Source organism: Astyanax mexicanus, chromosome 25 (genome assembly GCF_023375975.1).
Source record: "Astyanax mexicanus isolate ESR-SI-001 chromosome 25, AstMex3_surface, whole genome shotgun sequence".
Taxonomy (NCBI): domain Eukaryota; kingdom Metazoa; phylum Chordata; class Actinopteri; order Characiformes; family Acestrorhamphidae; genus Astyanax; species Astyanax mexicanus.
Window position 1 is genome coordinate 9,320,389 of NC_064432.1, and position 13,491 is coordinate 9,333,879.

The 13,491-nt window shown below is 39.9% G+C and overlaps 1 protein-coding gene across 1 annotated transcript; it reads left to right on the forward strand.

Moving 5' to 3' along the window:
* The first annotated feature begins 6,244 nt into the window (after window positions 1-6,244).
* On the forward strand, window positions 6,245-13,170 carry LOC125787603 (protein ZBED8-like). The gene is made up of 2 exons (XM_049472021.1): window positions 6,245-6,416; window positions 11,717-13,170. Exons 1-2 carry the CDS (start codon window positions 6,245-6,247, stop codon window positions 13,168-13,170), a joined length of 1,626 nt encoding a protein of 541 aa, XP_049327978.1.
* Window positions 13,171-13,491: the final 321 nt, after the last annotated feature.

Here is a 13,491-nt window from a genome sequence, read left to right on the forward strand (position 1 = left end):
GTAAAGCACAGTAAAACTACATACATTTTCTGACAGTTTTTTGTTTCTACTCCCTCTGTTCATTTTTTTAGCTCCACTGATCATAAACACTGGGAAAACGTAAATCACGCATCGGATCTCGATGAAAGAAAGGTTGAGAAGAGAAGTTAAAAATCTTTACTGATATAAATTGTGTAATTAGTTGAGAACAAAATAAAAACAACCACTGAAATCATAGCCTCATCCACTTTCTGTGAAGATTGAAGAACAGGGTGAAAGTAGGATAATAAATTATGTAGAGAAATAGAGGGACTACTGTCTGTAATTATAGAACTACAGTGTCCTATATGATCAGTGCAGCTAATAAGACGGACTGTGGACTGTGTTTAAAACACAAATTCAGTGAAGAAGAGTCCAGTCAGTAGAACTGAGTTAGAAGAATATGATTAGAAGAACACAATTGAACACAGTTAGAAGAGCACAGTTAAGTGCTGTTGATCTCACAGGTTTCCTACAGGTGGAAGAGTGCTGGTTCTTATAGAATAATTTTAAATGCTCAAATGATGACATGTCTTAAGTGTGTGTGTGTGTGTGTGTGGTGGCTTGTTGGAATTGTGTAAGCAGTTATTGTACTTCAACAGGTCTTCATTAACACATTGAGAAAACGTCAGTGGGTTTGGATTGGTCTGAGTGACGGTGAAACAGAGGGGGTCTGGAAATGGGTGGACGGATCAGAACTGATCACTGGGTAAGAGACTCCTGAACTGAACTCTGATCATGATGCAGTTACTGACTCTCACTCCTCACTGCTCTGATAAACACTCTGATACTCTCCTTCTCTCTGATAGGTTCTGGTACCCTGGAGAACCCAACAGTTACGGAGATGAGGACTGTGGTTTATACGGCTTTGGGTTTGATCCTGTGAAAAACTGGGCTGATTATCCCTGTAATAACCAGTATTTTTGGATCTGTGAAAAGAGAATATAAAGAGTAGATATTTTGTGAGAAGTGTGTAATATTACCTTTTTGTTACTCCTGAATAACTTCTCTTTTTAAAAGTGTTTAATTAAATAAAGACAAAAACAAGAATCTGCTGAAAACAGGAGTGTTCTATAAAGACTCATTTCACTGTTATTCATTCTGATTAATCTTAGTCATACACAGTTTTTACTTTTAGTGAAAAATCTCAATCACAAATGTTGTGTAGTACAAGAATATGCTTAACCTCTTTTTGGGAAACCAACCCGTTATGTTAAAATGTTTTTGGACATCCCTCCTAATGAATGCATTGACTTACTTTAAACTGCTGACACAGACGTGCAAATGCAAACACTCGGTAAGTGCACAGCAACTGAACTTAATAATTTATTCCACATTTTACTCCAATTTCTTCGCAATTTGTAAGTCCAATACCCAATCACTAGGCAGTCAACACACTCAGAAGAAAGCACCAGATCCCCAGATCTGATACATCAGCCAACAGACACCTGAGCTGAAAACACAGACAATTGTCCTCTCTCGGACTCCGGCAGCTGATGGTGATACAGCGACTGAATGTAAATACCCTCCTTAACACTCTGCTTTAGGTCAGACCCTTAAAACCTGTATAACTTCCAATAACAACTACAAAAACATCCTATTATACACAAGCTAATTAACATGGAGCCACACACTCAGCACAGCAGCAGCACAAACCATTATCCTACCGTCTCTCTGCAGCTGAACTGGTCCAGGTCCTCACTAAACCCCAAACCCAGCCTTTATCTCAGGGTGGAGCTTCTGTAAACCTTCATTAGAGCATCAATATCCAAACTGTACAAACTGTAACTGTGCTCATGTGCTGGATGTGTGATTATAATAATAAACAGGTTTTCAGAGACGCAGAGCAGAGAACCCTCTTTCAGATGAAGCGTCTCAGACTGAACGATCGAGACAAAGCTTTATGAAGTTTTCAGTTTCTGAGTAAACAGCGCTGGTTAGAGGATGGAGCTGAGACGTATCTGAGACTGTGTTTTTCTCACTGTTACACAGAGAATCGTGGCGGCTCCACCAGCAGAAACACTTATTCACCCTCTAATCTGTATTTAATTCTACAATATTTCAATGTTAATTATTTTTACAATAAATTACTCCTTTATTTTTATTATCTAGACCTGTCCAGAGACACCACCAAGATTAATAAAATATTTTAATCTGTAATTTTACTGCAGACTGTAAATCACTGATCAGCCTCACAGCCTCAGATCCAGAATTTAAGCTGCTGATTGGCTCCCTCTAGTGGATTTATCATGACATCACACCCAAACTCAACCTGTTTCTAATCCTGACTGAAGATCCTGACAGGATTATGAAACTCTGAGCAAATACTGATCATAACTGTGGATTTCTTTAATGATTTAGCTCAGATTAGGGTGACCAGATTTGGGTTTCTGAAAAGGAGGACACCTTTTTTTTGGTATTTTCTGAATTTCTCTAATATAACAGTTCAATTCTAATTCTTCATCTTAAAGGTACTTCCTCCTTTAAACAGCTATAACATGCATTTGTATCAGGCTACAAACAGGGCTGCTTTATGAATTCATGCAATGCAACTATGTCTTAAAAGCATTTGACACTGTTTTACTCTTATTCAGTGTGGGCATACCTTTTGCTAATATTACTTTTAAATTTTTTACACTTTACTAACGTTACTACCTGTTTATGTGCTACACATTCCTGCTCAGTCTGTCCCTCGGTTTCTCTGTCACAAGCCTGCTCTCTTGGTCTGATGCTCAACACTGACAGTACCACCCAGAGAAAAGGTGTAGAACCAGTGGACACAGACGTGCTTTCGCTTGTAAACACTAGGGGTAGAATGGCAAGCCCACGCTTTCTTCTTCACACACACAATGCAAAGTAGATAGATTTGAGGAGAAGGGCGTGACTAATTTGCGATACAGAGAAACCTGGAATGGAGTGGAATGGAACGGCGTGGCAATTCTAATCACAATGCACTGTACAGTGGGCAGTCAAACAAAATCCTGGACAATATTGAAATCCCCCCGGAACATTTTTGTAGGTCTCAAAAGTAGGACATGTCCGGGAAAAAGAGGACATCTGGTCACCCTAGCTTAGACCAGTATATAAAACTCTATATAGTATATATAGTACAGTATGTATATAATTCTAGTTTAATATTATTTACAATTGTGGTGAAAATTGGTGATAGACAGAATAAAATCAAACCTCTGAGTCGTATGTCGAAATGAGTAACAAGCTTTATTGAGAGTTAGATACACAGAGATACAAAGGTCTGTGATTCCTAGCTCAGAGCTCTGTGAGCTGAGTAGCAGTTTTTTTTTTATATCTTCCCTCAGCATCCTTTCATGGTTACAAACATGAATCAGCATTCAGAGATATATCATAGACTTCCCTTATATGGCAATCGCACTCAACACATTTACTATTTCTACTGCAACACATAGTTTGAGTTCAACAACAACTGTTTTCCTGTCTAAGAAAAGGGCCTAGGCTGTCTGCCACTACTCTCACTTCCTCTTTCCACAGAGAGGAAGCTGTCATCTTTATAATTCACCTGTAACAGCTGGTACTGAGCAGTGAATGAACGTGTAAGTATTGCTGCAGTTAAGAACACAAGGAACCAAGCACATAGTAGATCCTGATGGAGAAACTACAGTTAAATACATATTGCTTATCTTTGGATTAAACCTGGGTCCCGATGGGTCACAATCCAGGCGATGGGGCTTAGAGACTTGAAAGCTTCTATACCATCGGGGCAGCTGTCCTGTTAACAAATATTCTTGGGAAAAATTCAACATATGTTCTATCCCCAGATTCAATTCACAGTCTGACCTATTCTATATCAGTAGAACAGCTGTGGTGTTATCTGGGTGGGGGGGGGGAGGGTGGTGTGGAATGGAATCCATGGGATAGCAATGAATGAGACACCAAGCAGTGTCTGTCTGGGTGGACGGTGTTTGCCATCGCCACTGTCACCTTGCATTTCAGCAGCCTCCCAGGCTCCTAGCGAGGAACCCAGGCAGGCACGAAGTATGATGATCCGCATGCTGGAGCTGTTTCTTAGGGTGTGATCCAGGCCATACAGACTCGCCTAGAATCCCTGGTTTCCACACCTCGGGGCAGGTAACCTTAGCCTTTTCTTGACCCTTCGGTATTTGGAGTGCGAGCACGCCCTATCGCACTCGTCCTACACCTGTCAGGCTTGAGGATACCTTAAACGAGTGTGGTCCCTATACTAGGTCGCTTGGAGTGTGTGGTGAACGCAAGTGCCTCTTCCCTCTGTCTTTTACCGCCGTGTGGGTGGTTAGGAGGACTTGGTGTGGTCCTTCACCAGCACCCAGCTCCCCTGGCGGGATCTCGTGGAAAGCCTGGTCGGCTGCTTCCGGAAGTGCTGCTTCCACCTGTTTAGACACAAAAGAGAGTGTGTCGTGGAGATCGACAAATTGTGTTACAAGTGGGTGGTCAAGGAGGTGATTATCGAGGAGCGGGGGCCCTATCTCTACATTTGGTGGTCTGCCAAAAACAATCTCAAGAGCGCTCAGGCATGTTCTGGCTTGGATTTTGGTCCTGCTCTACCTCAAAACCAAAGGCAATACCTTAACCCAATTTAACCCAGTTTGTCTTGCCACTTTAGCTTGAGATTCGTTAAGGCAGACCCCATCTTGGGATAGTTTCCTGTAGGAACAGCTTGGCTACTGCTACTCCATTCTGTGTACCTGTAAGGAAAGCTTCAATCCATTTGCTGAACATACACCTGCAAGACCAAGAGAAACTTTTTTTCCTATCAGCTGGTGTAAGCTCTATGAAGTTTATCTGCCAGTGTTGAACTGGTTCTGTGGGTGGGGGATGTCCCACTGGTATGTCAGACCGTGGTTTGGTCTGTCTGTGTGTGTTTTGGGCAGAAATCAGGCAGGATGAACAAAAAATTTGAGTGAGATTATAGATTTTAGAAATATTTTGAGTGAGATTATAGATTCCAGGTGCATAAGCCTTAGATAGCCGGGTTTTATTACTGGGAAGATTGGTGTTCGGATTGGTGAATCTGGGCATGGCACTATGACCCCTGCCTCAAGGAGAGCTGGAAACACGGGTCCAATGCCTTCGATTGCCTCAGGTTTTAAAGGATACTGAGCTTGTCTAGTCCTAAAGGAAGACTTTGGTGAAATAGACACTGGTTCACAATCTTTTATTAGACCCACATCATGCTTGCTAGTGGCCCACCGCTGAGGAGGAAGTGAAACTAGGTCTTGTTCCTCTTCTTCTGTGAGTGAGGCTGCCTGCACGAGTGGAGCTGGCCAAAAAAGCTCCACAGTGGGCTCTGCCCTCAAATGGTAATTAAAGGGGTGCCTCCATGTTCTGGTGGAGGCCCTGTACTGCATGTCAGGGCACTCCGTTTAGCCCATGGACCAAGGTCCTTCCATGGGACGGTGCATCTACTTCTGGCCAGGGAGATCACTTGACATACTGGTCGGTTGTCTTTCCGGAGCCCTGGGCCTGATCTTGGCAGTTCCAAGCAAAATGTCCATATTTTCCACAGGTGTAGCATCGGTTAGTACAGTCTTCTCCTTCTTCAAAGACTTGTTGCTGCTGCTGGCTTGGCTGGGAAGCTGGCCCATTGCCAGCAAATCTATCTCTCCCAGGGCCTCTGCCACTGCCTTGACCCCTTGCTCCACCATCGTCAACATGGTGTAATCCAACATGTCTGCCCGCATTTCGTTCAAGGTTGGGCGACAAGACATGACATAAAGTCCTCAAGTTCTCTAAACTTTCTTTCTCCAAATTGTTGGGTCGGATTGGCCAGAGGCTGCATCCATAATGTCATTATCAGTCCAGTACCGATTGACCAGCAGAGGTCCTTCAGTTCCTGCCAACTCCACCATAGGGAAAGCTCTGCTGACCTGGACTGCTTTAATAGCCTTGGGACGGAACCTCTCGTTGCCTCCAGTTTTTTCCATTCCAGTCACCTGGATGTTTAGAACCATGCATGGAAATATAAACACATGTAAACATACATAAAGAACTTCTATTCAGATTATTTGGTAATCTCATAAATGTAGTAGTGTATGAGAGATTAAGATCAGCTTCACCTTCAGCTCAGACAGGAAACTGTACATATTTGATGGCACTTGGGCACTTCCTTTATTAAAACCACTGTTGTAGTTAAAGTAGGCGACCGGTGCAGCACTGCTGTAGTGTTTCTACAGAGACGCAGTAATTCAGTGTTTCAGTCTTTTAGAGATTAGACATGTCTCTGAGTGTTTATGAGGATCTGATCTACTTTGAGGAGCTGAACAGAGCAGATCGAGACGAGATAACGGTGGTTATATATGAGAGTTCAGACTCTGTTAGAGGCTTCGACCCTGACACTGAGGTGGTGGACGCCAACATGATGAGGATCCTGAAGAGACAAAAAGCAGGTACCATTACTAATTGAATTTTGTATAATAGTAAAAGACTGAGCTGTACTCTATAGAATCTCTCTCTCTCTCTCTCTCTCTCTCTCTCTCTCTCTATATATATATATATATGCACTTATTACTATGCCATACCATATGTCTGTCTTTGTTAAAGAGCATAATGTAAAGTATTTAAGCATGAAAGCACGTATTTGTAATGTTTCACAGCGTCCTGAATCATTACTACATCTCTGCTGTTTGTAAAAAAAAAAAAAAAAAAAAAAGCCGTGTGCAATTTTGGTAGAGTTGTGATTATTATAGACCGTTTCGATGAGGGAAAACACTAGCAAAGCTACTGCACATGTCTGTTCCTTCGATGCTTGCGGTGGAGCTGTTTTCAAATATTCAGCTGTCAAAATGACGAACGCATATTTCGCAAATCTCCAGAACACAGAGCAAACACGCTATGGTCAGAAATGAATAATTAATGATCAAACCTCTTCTCCTGATCATTTTGATAAGGATTGAAGAGGGAAGTGACCTACCCAGATGTGTATCACTACCTTGCTGAAACAGAGTGTGTTTACACCAGGGAGGCAGTGAAAGCGTACCGCACTTTGGACGCATATAATTACCTTCTTAGTGGAAAAGTTGGGAATATTTGTTCCTATAGAAGAAAAGGCATCACTAGAGTGTATGGTGAAGTTGTAGCAAGTCAAACGCTATCCAACACGCACTCTGCATGGTTTGTAGCTCAGAAGGAGGGAGAAGTTGTGAGCGGACACTGTAACTGCATGGCAGGTTAGCAGTGTGATAAACGAAAGCACGCGTATTTACTATGGAGAACCAAAAAGGACATATTTATAAATAAATAAATGCAATAAATGTAGAAATAAATAAATGAATTAATAAATATATAAATGTTGAAATAAATAAATATATACATAAATAAATGCACGTGTAAATAATTGTATAGGTAAATAAATAAATGAATAAATATGTGGAAATGTGGAAATAAATGAATAAATAAATGTAGAAATGTTAAAATAAATAAATGAATAAATAAATAAATGTTGAAATAAATAAATGCACATATAAATAAATAAATACATAATTAAGAAATGTATTTATTAACCTATACAATTATTTATGCATGTATTTTTTTATTTCAACATTTATTTATTTATTTATTTAATTATATATTTATTTATATGTGCATTTATTTATTTATACTTATGTAATTTTTGGTCCTCCATAGTTTACTTGTTTGAAGAACAATTTGAAAATCTGCTTCTTAATGACCTGATTTTCAATGTTTGTGACTCTCAGATTAGGTGAAGTTTGCAGTCATGTTGCAGCAGTTATTGTGGCTGTGGAACAGTGTGTAAGGGAAGGTTTAAATTAAATTACGTCCACTGTTTTGAACGCTGTTTACCGCTAAACGGAGGTGTCCCAGGAACAGCTACGTCACTTCCTACGCTCATGAATATTCATCTGAAACGGTCTATAGGTTTATTAAACTCCTTCCTCAGTGTAAATAAATCCACAGGGGGGCGCATGGTTGCCGACTCTAAAATGGCGGCCACGCTGACACGCCAGCTCCAATAGACCAATAGACGACCACCTTTCGACACGCCCACAACTCCGAGCTGCAGAGACCCACGTCTCAACAACAGGACAGATAAATTAATATTTTAACCAGGAGATGGCAGCTACGTCCCATTTCTCAAACTACACACCTTCTCTTTTATTGCACTACTGATATTGTATGAAATACAGATACACTATAGCAGTGGTTCCCAACCTATGGGTCGCGACCCAACCTATGGGTCGCCAAAGATTCACAGAGGGTCGCGAAGACCTCTTGATTTTGAGGGGTTTGATTTTAATACCATATATAGCCCATGTTGAATAAATGACAAAGCATTTAATTATAAAATTATTAAATAATTAAATATATGCATAGAAGCAACAAAATTTAAGTGCTACATTAAACATTTATTCTGTTTTTGAACGAAGACTAATAGTTGTATAAGACGACGCTGCCGGTTTCGTCTATGGCAGAAGCATTTCTGCTTTCTGACTCCGGTCAGCAGGCAGTATGGCTTTCTATACGCGATGTCTTCAGGATTTAAAAAAATAACAATAAAATAATAATAAATATTCAGCACATCATTCAAGCTTCCACCGCAGCACCCAGGAGTAATCCAGAGAAGAGCTTCAAGATCGAATCTGTGAATCTTCGCGCTGAATAACGCCGCGCACTGCAGCATTTCAGGCCGCTGGAGCTCCATACGATGTTATTATTATTATGTATTATTATTATAGTTATTATTATTCATTCCTCATGTAAAAAAATAAATAAAAACATTGTATGAAACTCCGCTGGTGGTGGGAAATGCTGCAGCATGTGGATGCCTATTGGTCTAATAATAAACGTTGTTTTTAATTTGTGTATTTTCTAATTCTCTCTTTTAAATAACATTTTTTAAAGTCTATTTTCTAATTCCCCCTTTCAAATAATATTTTTCGTTTTAAGTGCATTTTCTAATACTCCCTTCCAAGGGCGTAGGAGCGGACTTGATATTGGGGTGGGACACATTTGCCAATATGAACCCAAGCCCACTCTAAAAGTAAATTATTATTATAAGGTGATTTAACAACCTAAACATGTTACTCCACGTTACATTTACTGTTGTTAGAAAAAATTATGCATGCAATGTCTGAATAATATACATACGACAAAAATAATCAGTTATCACCTAATATTTAAAATAATATAACAGATTTGTTTATTATTATTATTATTATTATTATTATTATTATTATTATTATTATTATTATTATTATTATTATGTCATGTCAATTCTGTCGTATATTTACATTTTCTCCTGCGCTTTTTTTTTTACTGAGAGCTCTTCTTAAGATGGTGTCCTTTTTTGTAAAAGAATGTAACTTTAAGTTTCATAGAGACTTTTATAAACGTCAGGACATGTGGTCTTACTGTGAACTAATGAACAGAAGTCACGTTACAGCAGTGTTTATCAATCCTGTTCTTACATATTCTACTGCATATTAACACTGTTCTGCATATTCTACAGCTTCCTCTGTTTAAAGGCATTTAATAAAGTTAGTGGTGGTATGATGTGTCTAATACACTGCTGGATATACATAATGATTAATTTAGGCTCCATAGGGGGCTAAATTTGCACACTGTCTTGTTATTTATTATTCTTTGTCTGTATTGTGTTGTATTGTCTGTCTGCACTTTTGTACTGTTGCACTATTGTTCTGTCTACACTGTGTTTATGTGCACCATGGTCCCTGGAGGAACGTTGTTTCGTTTCACTGTGTACTCTGTATATAGCTGAAATGACAATAAAAACCACTTTGACTTTGACTTTAAAGGATTTTAACAGGTAAACTCAGTAAATTACTGTTTATTAGCTGATCAGCTGGATCAGGTGGAAAATTTTTGGGGCAGTGATCGGGGTTAAGAAACTGCTTTAAACTACAAACACAAAGTACTGTACTAAATTCTGGCTATCCACTACATCTGGCTTCTAGTTAACTAGTTAGCTAAATGAATATTCGTTCATTATAGCTCACACTAAATCCTGTAATCCTAAATTAATTTAAAATGAAACAGTGATTAGCTGATCAGGTACAGGGCAAGTTGAACATTACATATATATATATTTTTTTTCTTTAACCTTGACTCCCAATCTAGCTAATTCCAAAGTTAAGCTAACTCACTCACACAGCTGCAGTTTATTAATCACAGTGTGTTTAATCTGTGGGCTAATTCAGAGACGTGTATTTTTAACCAGCTAGCAGAAACATATCATCACAGTTTACGTGGTTAACCTATCGTTACCTTTTTAGAAAAATCTCCGTATATCCAGATCTGTTTTAAAATCAGCTGAAGCTGCTGCGTCCCGATCCCGCTGCTAAATCTCACAGCGAGGGGGAGGGGCTTCCCCAACAGCAAACTGCCTCTGCTCCGCGCGCCGCAAAACCAGCAAGCTGATTGGCTGTTTCTACTGAGAGGCGGGACTTAATACCTGAACCGGCTCCGTGATTGGTCCGGTCTGTCTTCTCATTAATAGTACACCTGATCTGAGCGAAAAGATGTCATTTTTGGGGGGGACAAATCCACCTGTTTCTAATATTGGGTGGGACATGTCCCACCCATCCCCCCCGGTTCCTACGCCTATGCTCCCTTCAAATAATATATTTTGTTTTAAGTGCATTTTATAATTCTCCCTTTCAAATAATATTTTTCGTTTTAAACGCATTTTCTAATTCTCCCTTCAAATAATACATTTTGTTTTAAGTGCATTTTATAATTCTCCCTTTCAAATAATATTTTTAGTTTTAAGTGCATTTTATAATTCTCCTTTTCAAATAATATTTTTCGTTTTAAACGCATTTTCTAATTCTCCCTTCAAATAATGTTTAGTTTTAAGTGCATTTTCTAATTCTCCCTTCAAATAATATATTTCGTTTTAAGTGTATTTTCTAATTCTCCCTTTCAAATAATATGTTTAGTTTTAAGTGCATTTTCTAATTCTCCCTTCAAATAATATAATTCGTTTTATGTGTTTTTTATAATTCACCCTTTCAAATAATATATATTTTTTGTTTTAAGTGCATTTTATAATCCTCCCTTTCAAATAATGTTTTTAGTTTTAAGTGTATTTTAAATTTTTCCGTTTCAAATAATATATTTATATTTTTAATGGTGTTCCAGTGCTTCGTACTTGTTTGCTAAAGCATCTGTCACTGGAGTAATGCAGTAATCATAATCTGGCGCTATATGCACTCCATCTCCGAGTCGGAGAAATAAAATGATAACTAAAATGAGTTTTCGCAGGAAACAGAGCGTACCACGTGACTCCCTCTCGTGCGGGCGCTGTTGCATTGTGACTTACTGAGTAGGCCTGAGGGAGGGAAAGATGGCTACGCCACAGGTAGGAGAGACAGAGGAGGAATGTGTCAAAAAGAAAAGGTCAAAGAGGGGGTACCAAGAAAGTTTTATAGAGTATGGATTCATAGAAGCAATGGATAAAGTTCGAGCTGAATGTATATTTTGCCGTGACAAACTAGCGAACGAAAGTTTGAAGCCATGCAAGTTAAAGCGACACCAGACCACAAAACATCCGGAGACGGTGGGAAAACCGAAGGAGTTTTTTCTAAGAAAAAAAAGCGCCTTGTTGCTAACAGGCCACAGAACATTAAAGACAGCTTGTTGAGGGCTGGCAGCGACCACAAGCAGGCAACGATTGCATCTTTTGAATGTTCTCTTCTAATTGCCAAAGACAAAAAGCCACACACCATTGGCGAGACACTGATTAAACCTGCGTGCATTAAAATGGCCGAGAGAATGTGTGGACCTCAGGTGGCTAACAAATTTAAGATTGTTCCACTGTCCAACAACACAGTGAAAGACAAAATCGACAGAATGGCAGGGAACGTCGAGAACACACTAGTCGAAAAACTGAAGACCAGTCCCTTTTCCATCCAGCTGGATGAAACCACCACTGTGGCCGAGGAAGCAATCCTCATTGTTTACGCACAATACATCGCGGGGACCGAGGTAAAACAGGACATTCTTATGTCTGTCAATCTGAAATCCACCCCAAGAGGAGAGGATATTTTCAGTGCAGTTGACACGTACATCACAAGCCACAACATACCCTACAAAAATATAGTGGCATGCTGCACTGATGGAGCTGCCTCAATGATGGGGAAAAATAAGGGCTTCAATAGCCGTTTGAAAGAAAAGGCCCCGCACTGCTTGGTGTTTCACTGCATGGTACACAGGCACGCACTGGCAGGCAAACATCTCTGCGAAGACCTGAACGAAACATTAAAGACTGTGGTCAAAATAGTGAACTTTATAAAAGCTCGTCCGGTCAACAGAAGAATCTTTGCACAGCTGTGTGAGGACGAGACGCACCAGACACTCCTACTTCACACCGAAGTTCGCTGGCTTTCCCGGGGGAAAGTGCTGACGCGATTCATGGAACTGAAAGACCAAATACAGGAATTCTTGGCCATTCACAACCAGAAATTAGCAGACGAAATGAAAGACGAGTTTCTAATCAAGACTGCATATCTTGCTGATATATTCAGTCTGTACAACGAGGCGAACAAACGTATGCAGGGCGCAGACGGAACCGTCATTGAGTGCAAAGAAACAGTGGATGCGTTTGTGCGCAAAGTGGAGTTCAGAAGAAATAAACTGAAAAAGGGGGACCTACAACATTTTCCTTTGTTACTACAACAATCAGGCGGGGTGTTACCTGATGCTTTGACGACACAATTCGCCTGCCACATGGATCGACTTCAAGAAGAGATGCACTCTCGCTTTTCGGATATTCATGAACTTGTCTCAAAAGACGCATGGGTGATGGACCCATTTCTCGCAAAAGAAGATGATGTGGAGCACCTCCAGGCAGAGGATGAGCTCATGGATATAAAGTCCAATTCCGTCTGCAAGCGGTTCTATGATGAGCATGGATTCAAGCAGTTTTGGTTGGCAAAAGGACCAGGTGTCGCTCCTAGGCTTGCTAATCATGCGATCACCAGATTAATCTTGCCATTCGCCACAACGTACCTGTCAGAGACGGCTTTCAGCGCTCTGGTCACCATCAAAACAAAGGCACGCAACAGACTGGATGTGCACAGCGACTTTCGTTTGGCTGTTACCAAAGTCACGCCAGACATCGAATCACTGGCTAAAGAAATACAGTGGCAGAGCTCTCATTAAAAGCTAGGTTGCCTGGCTTAGGTTGTGTTTACAGTCAAATGAAAACGAGATAAAAAAAAAAAAAAAACTGAAATTGGTAATATCATACGTTCCTCATTTTTTGTGTTGTTGCCTGGGTTAAGTTGTGTTTACAACAGTCAAATAACAAGGAGATAAAAAAAACAGTGAAATTAATACTGTGGTAATATTACAAATTATTAGGCCTACTCAGTTTGTGTTGTTGCCTGCCGAAGTGTTTACAATAGGTAAATGAATAGGTGAAGAAGGAAAAACAGTGAAATTCTGTTTTTCTGATATTATTTTTATTTTATTTATTTTTAT

Coding starts and splice junctions, on each gene's coding strand:
- LOC125787603 (XM_049472021.1), top strand. CDS start 6,245: ATGTCTCTGAGTGTTTATGAGGATCTGATCTACTTTGAGGAGCTGAAC. Junction 6,417..11,716: donor CCTGAAGAGACAAAAAGCAG/GTACCATTACTA, acceptor TAATTGCCAAAG/ACAAAAAGCCACACACCATT.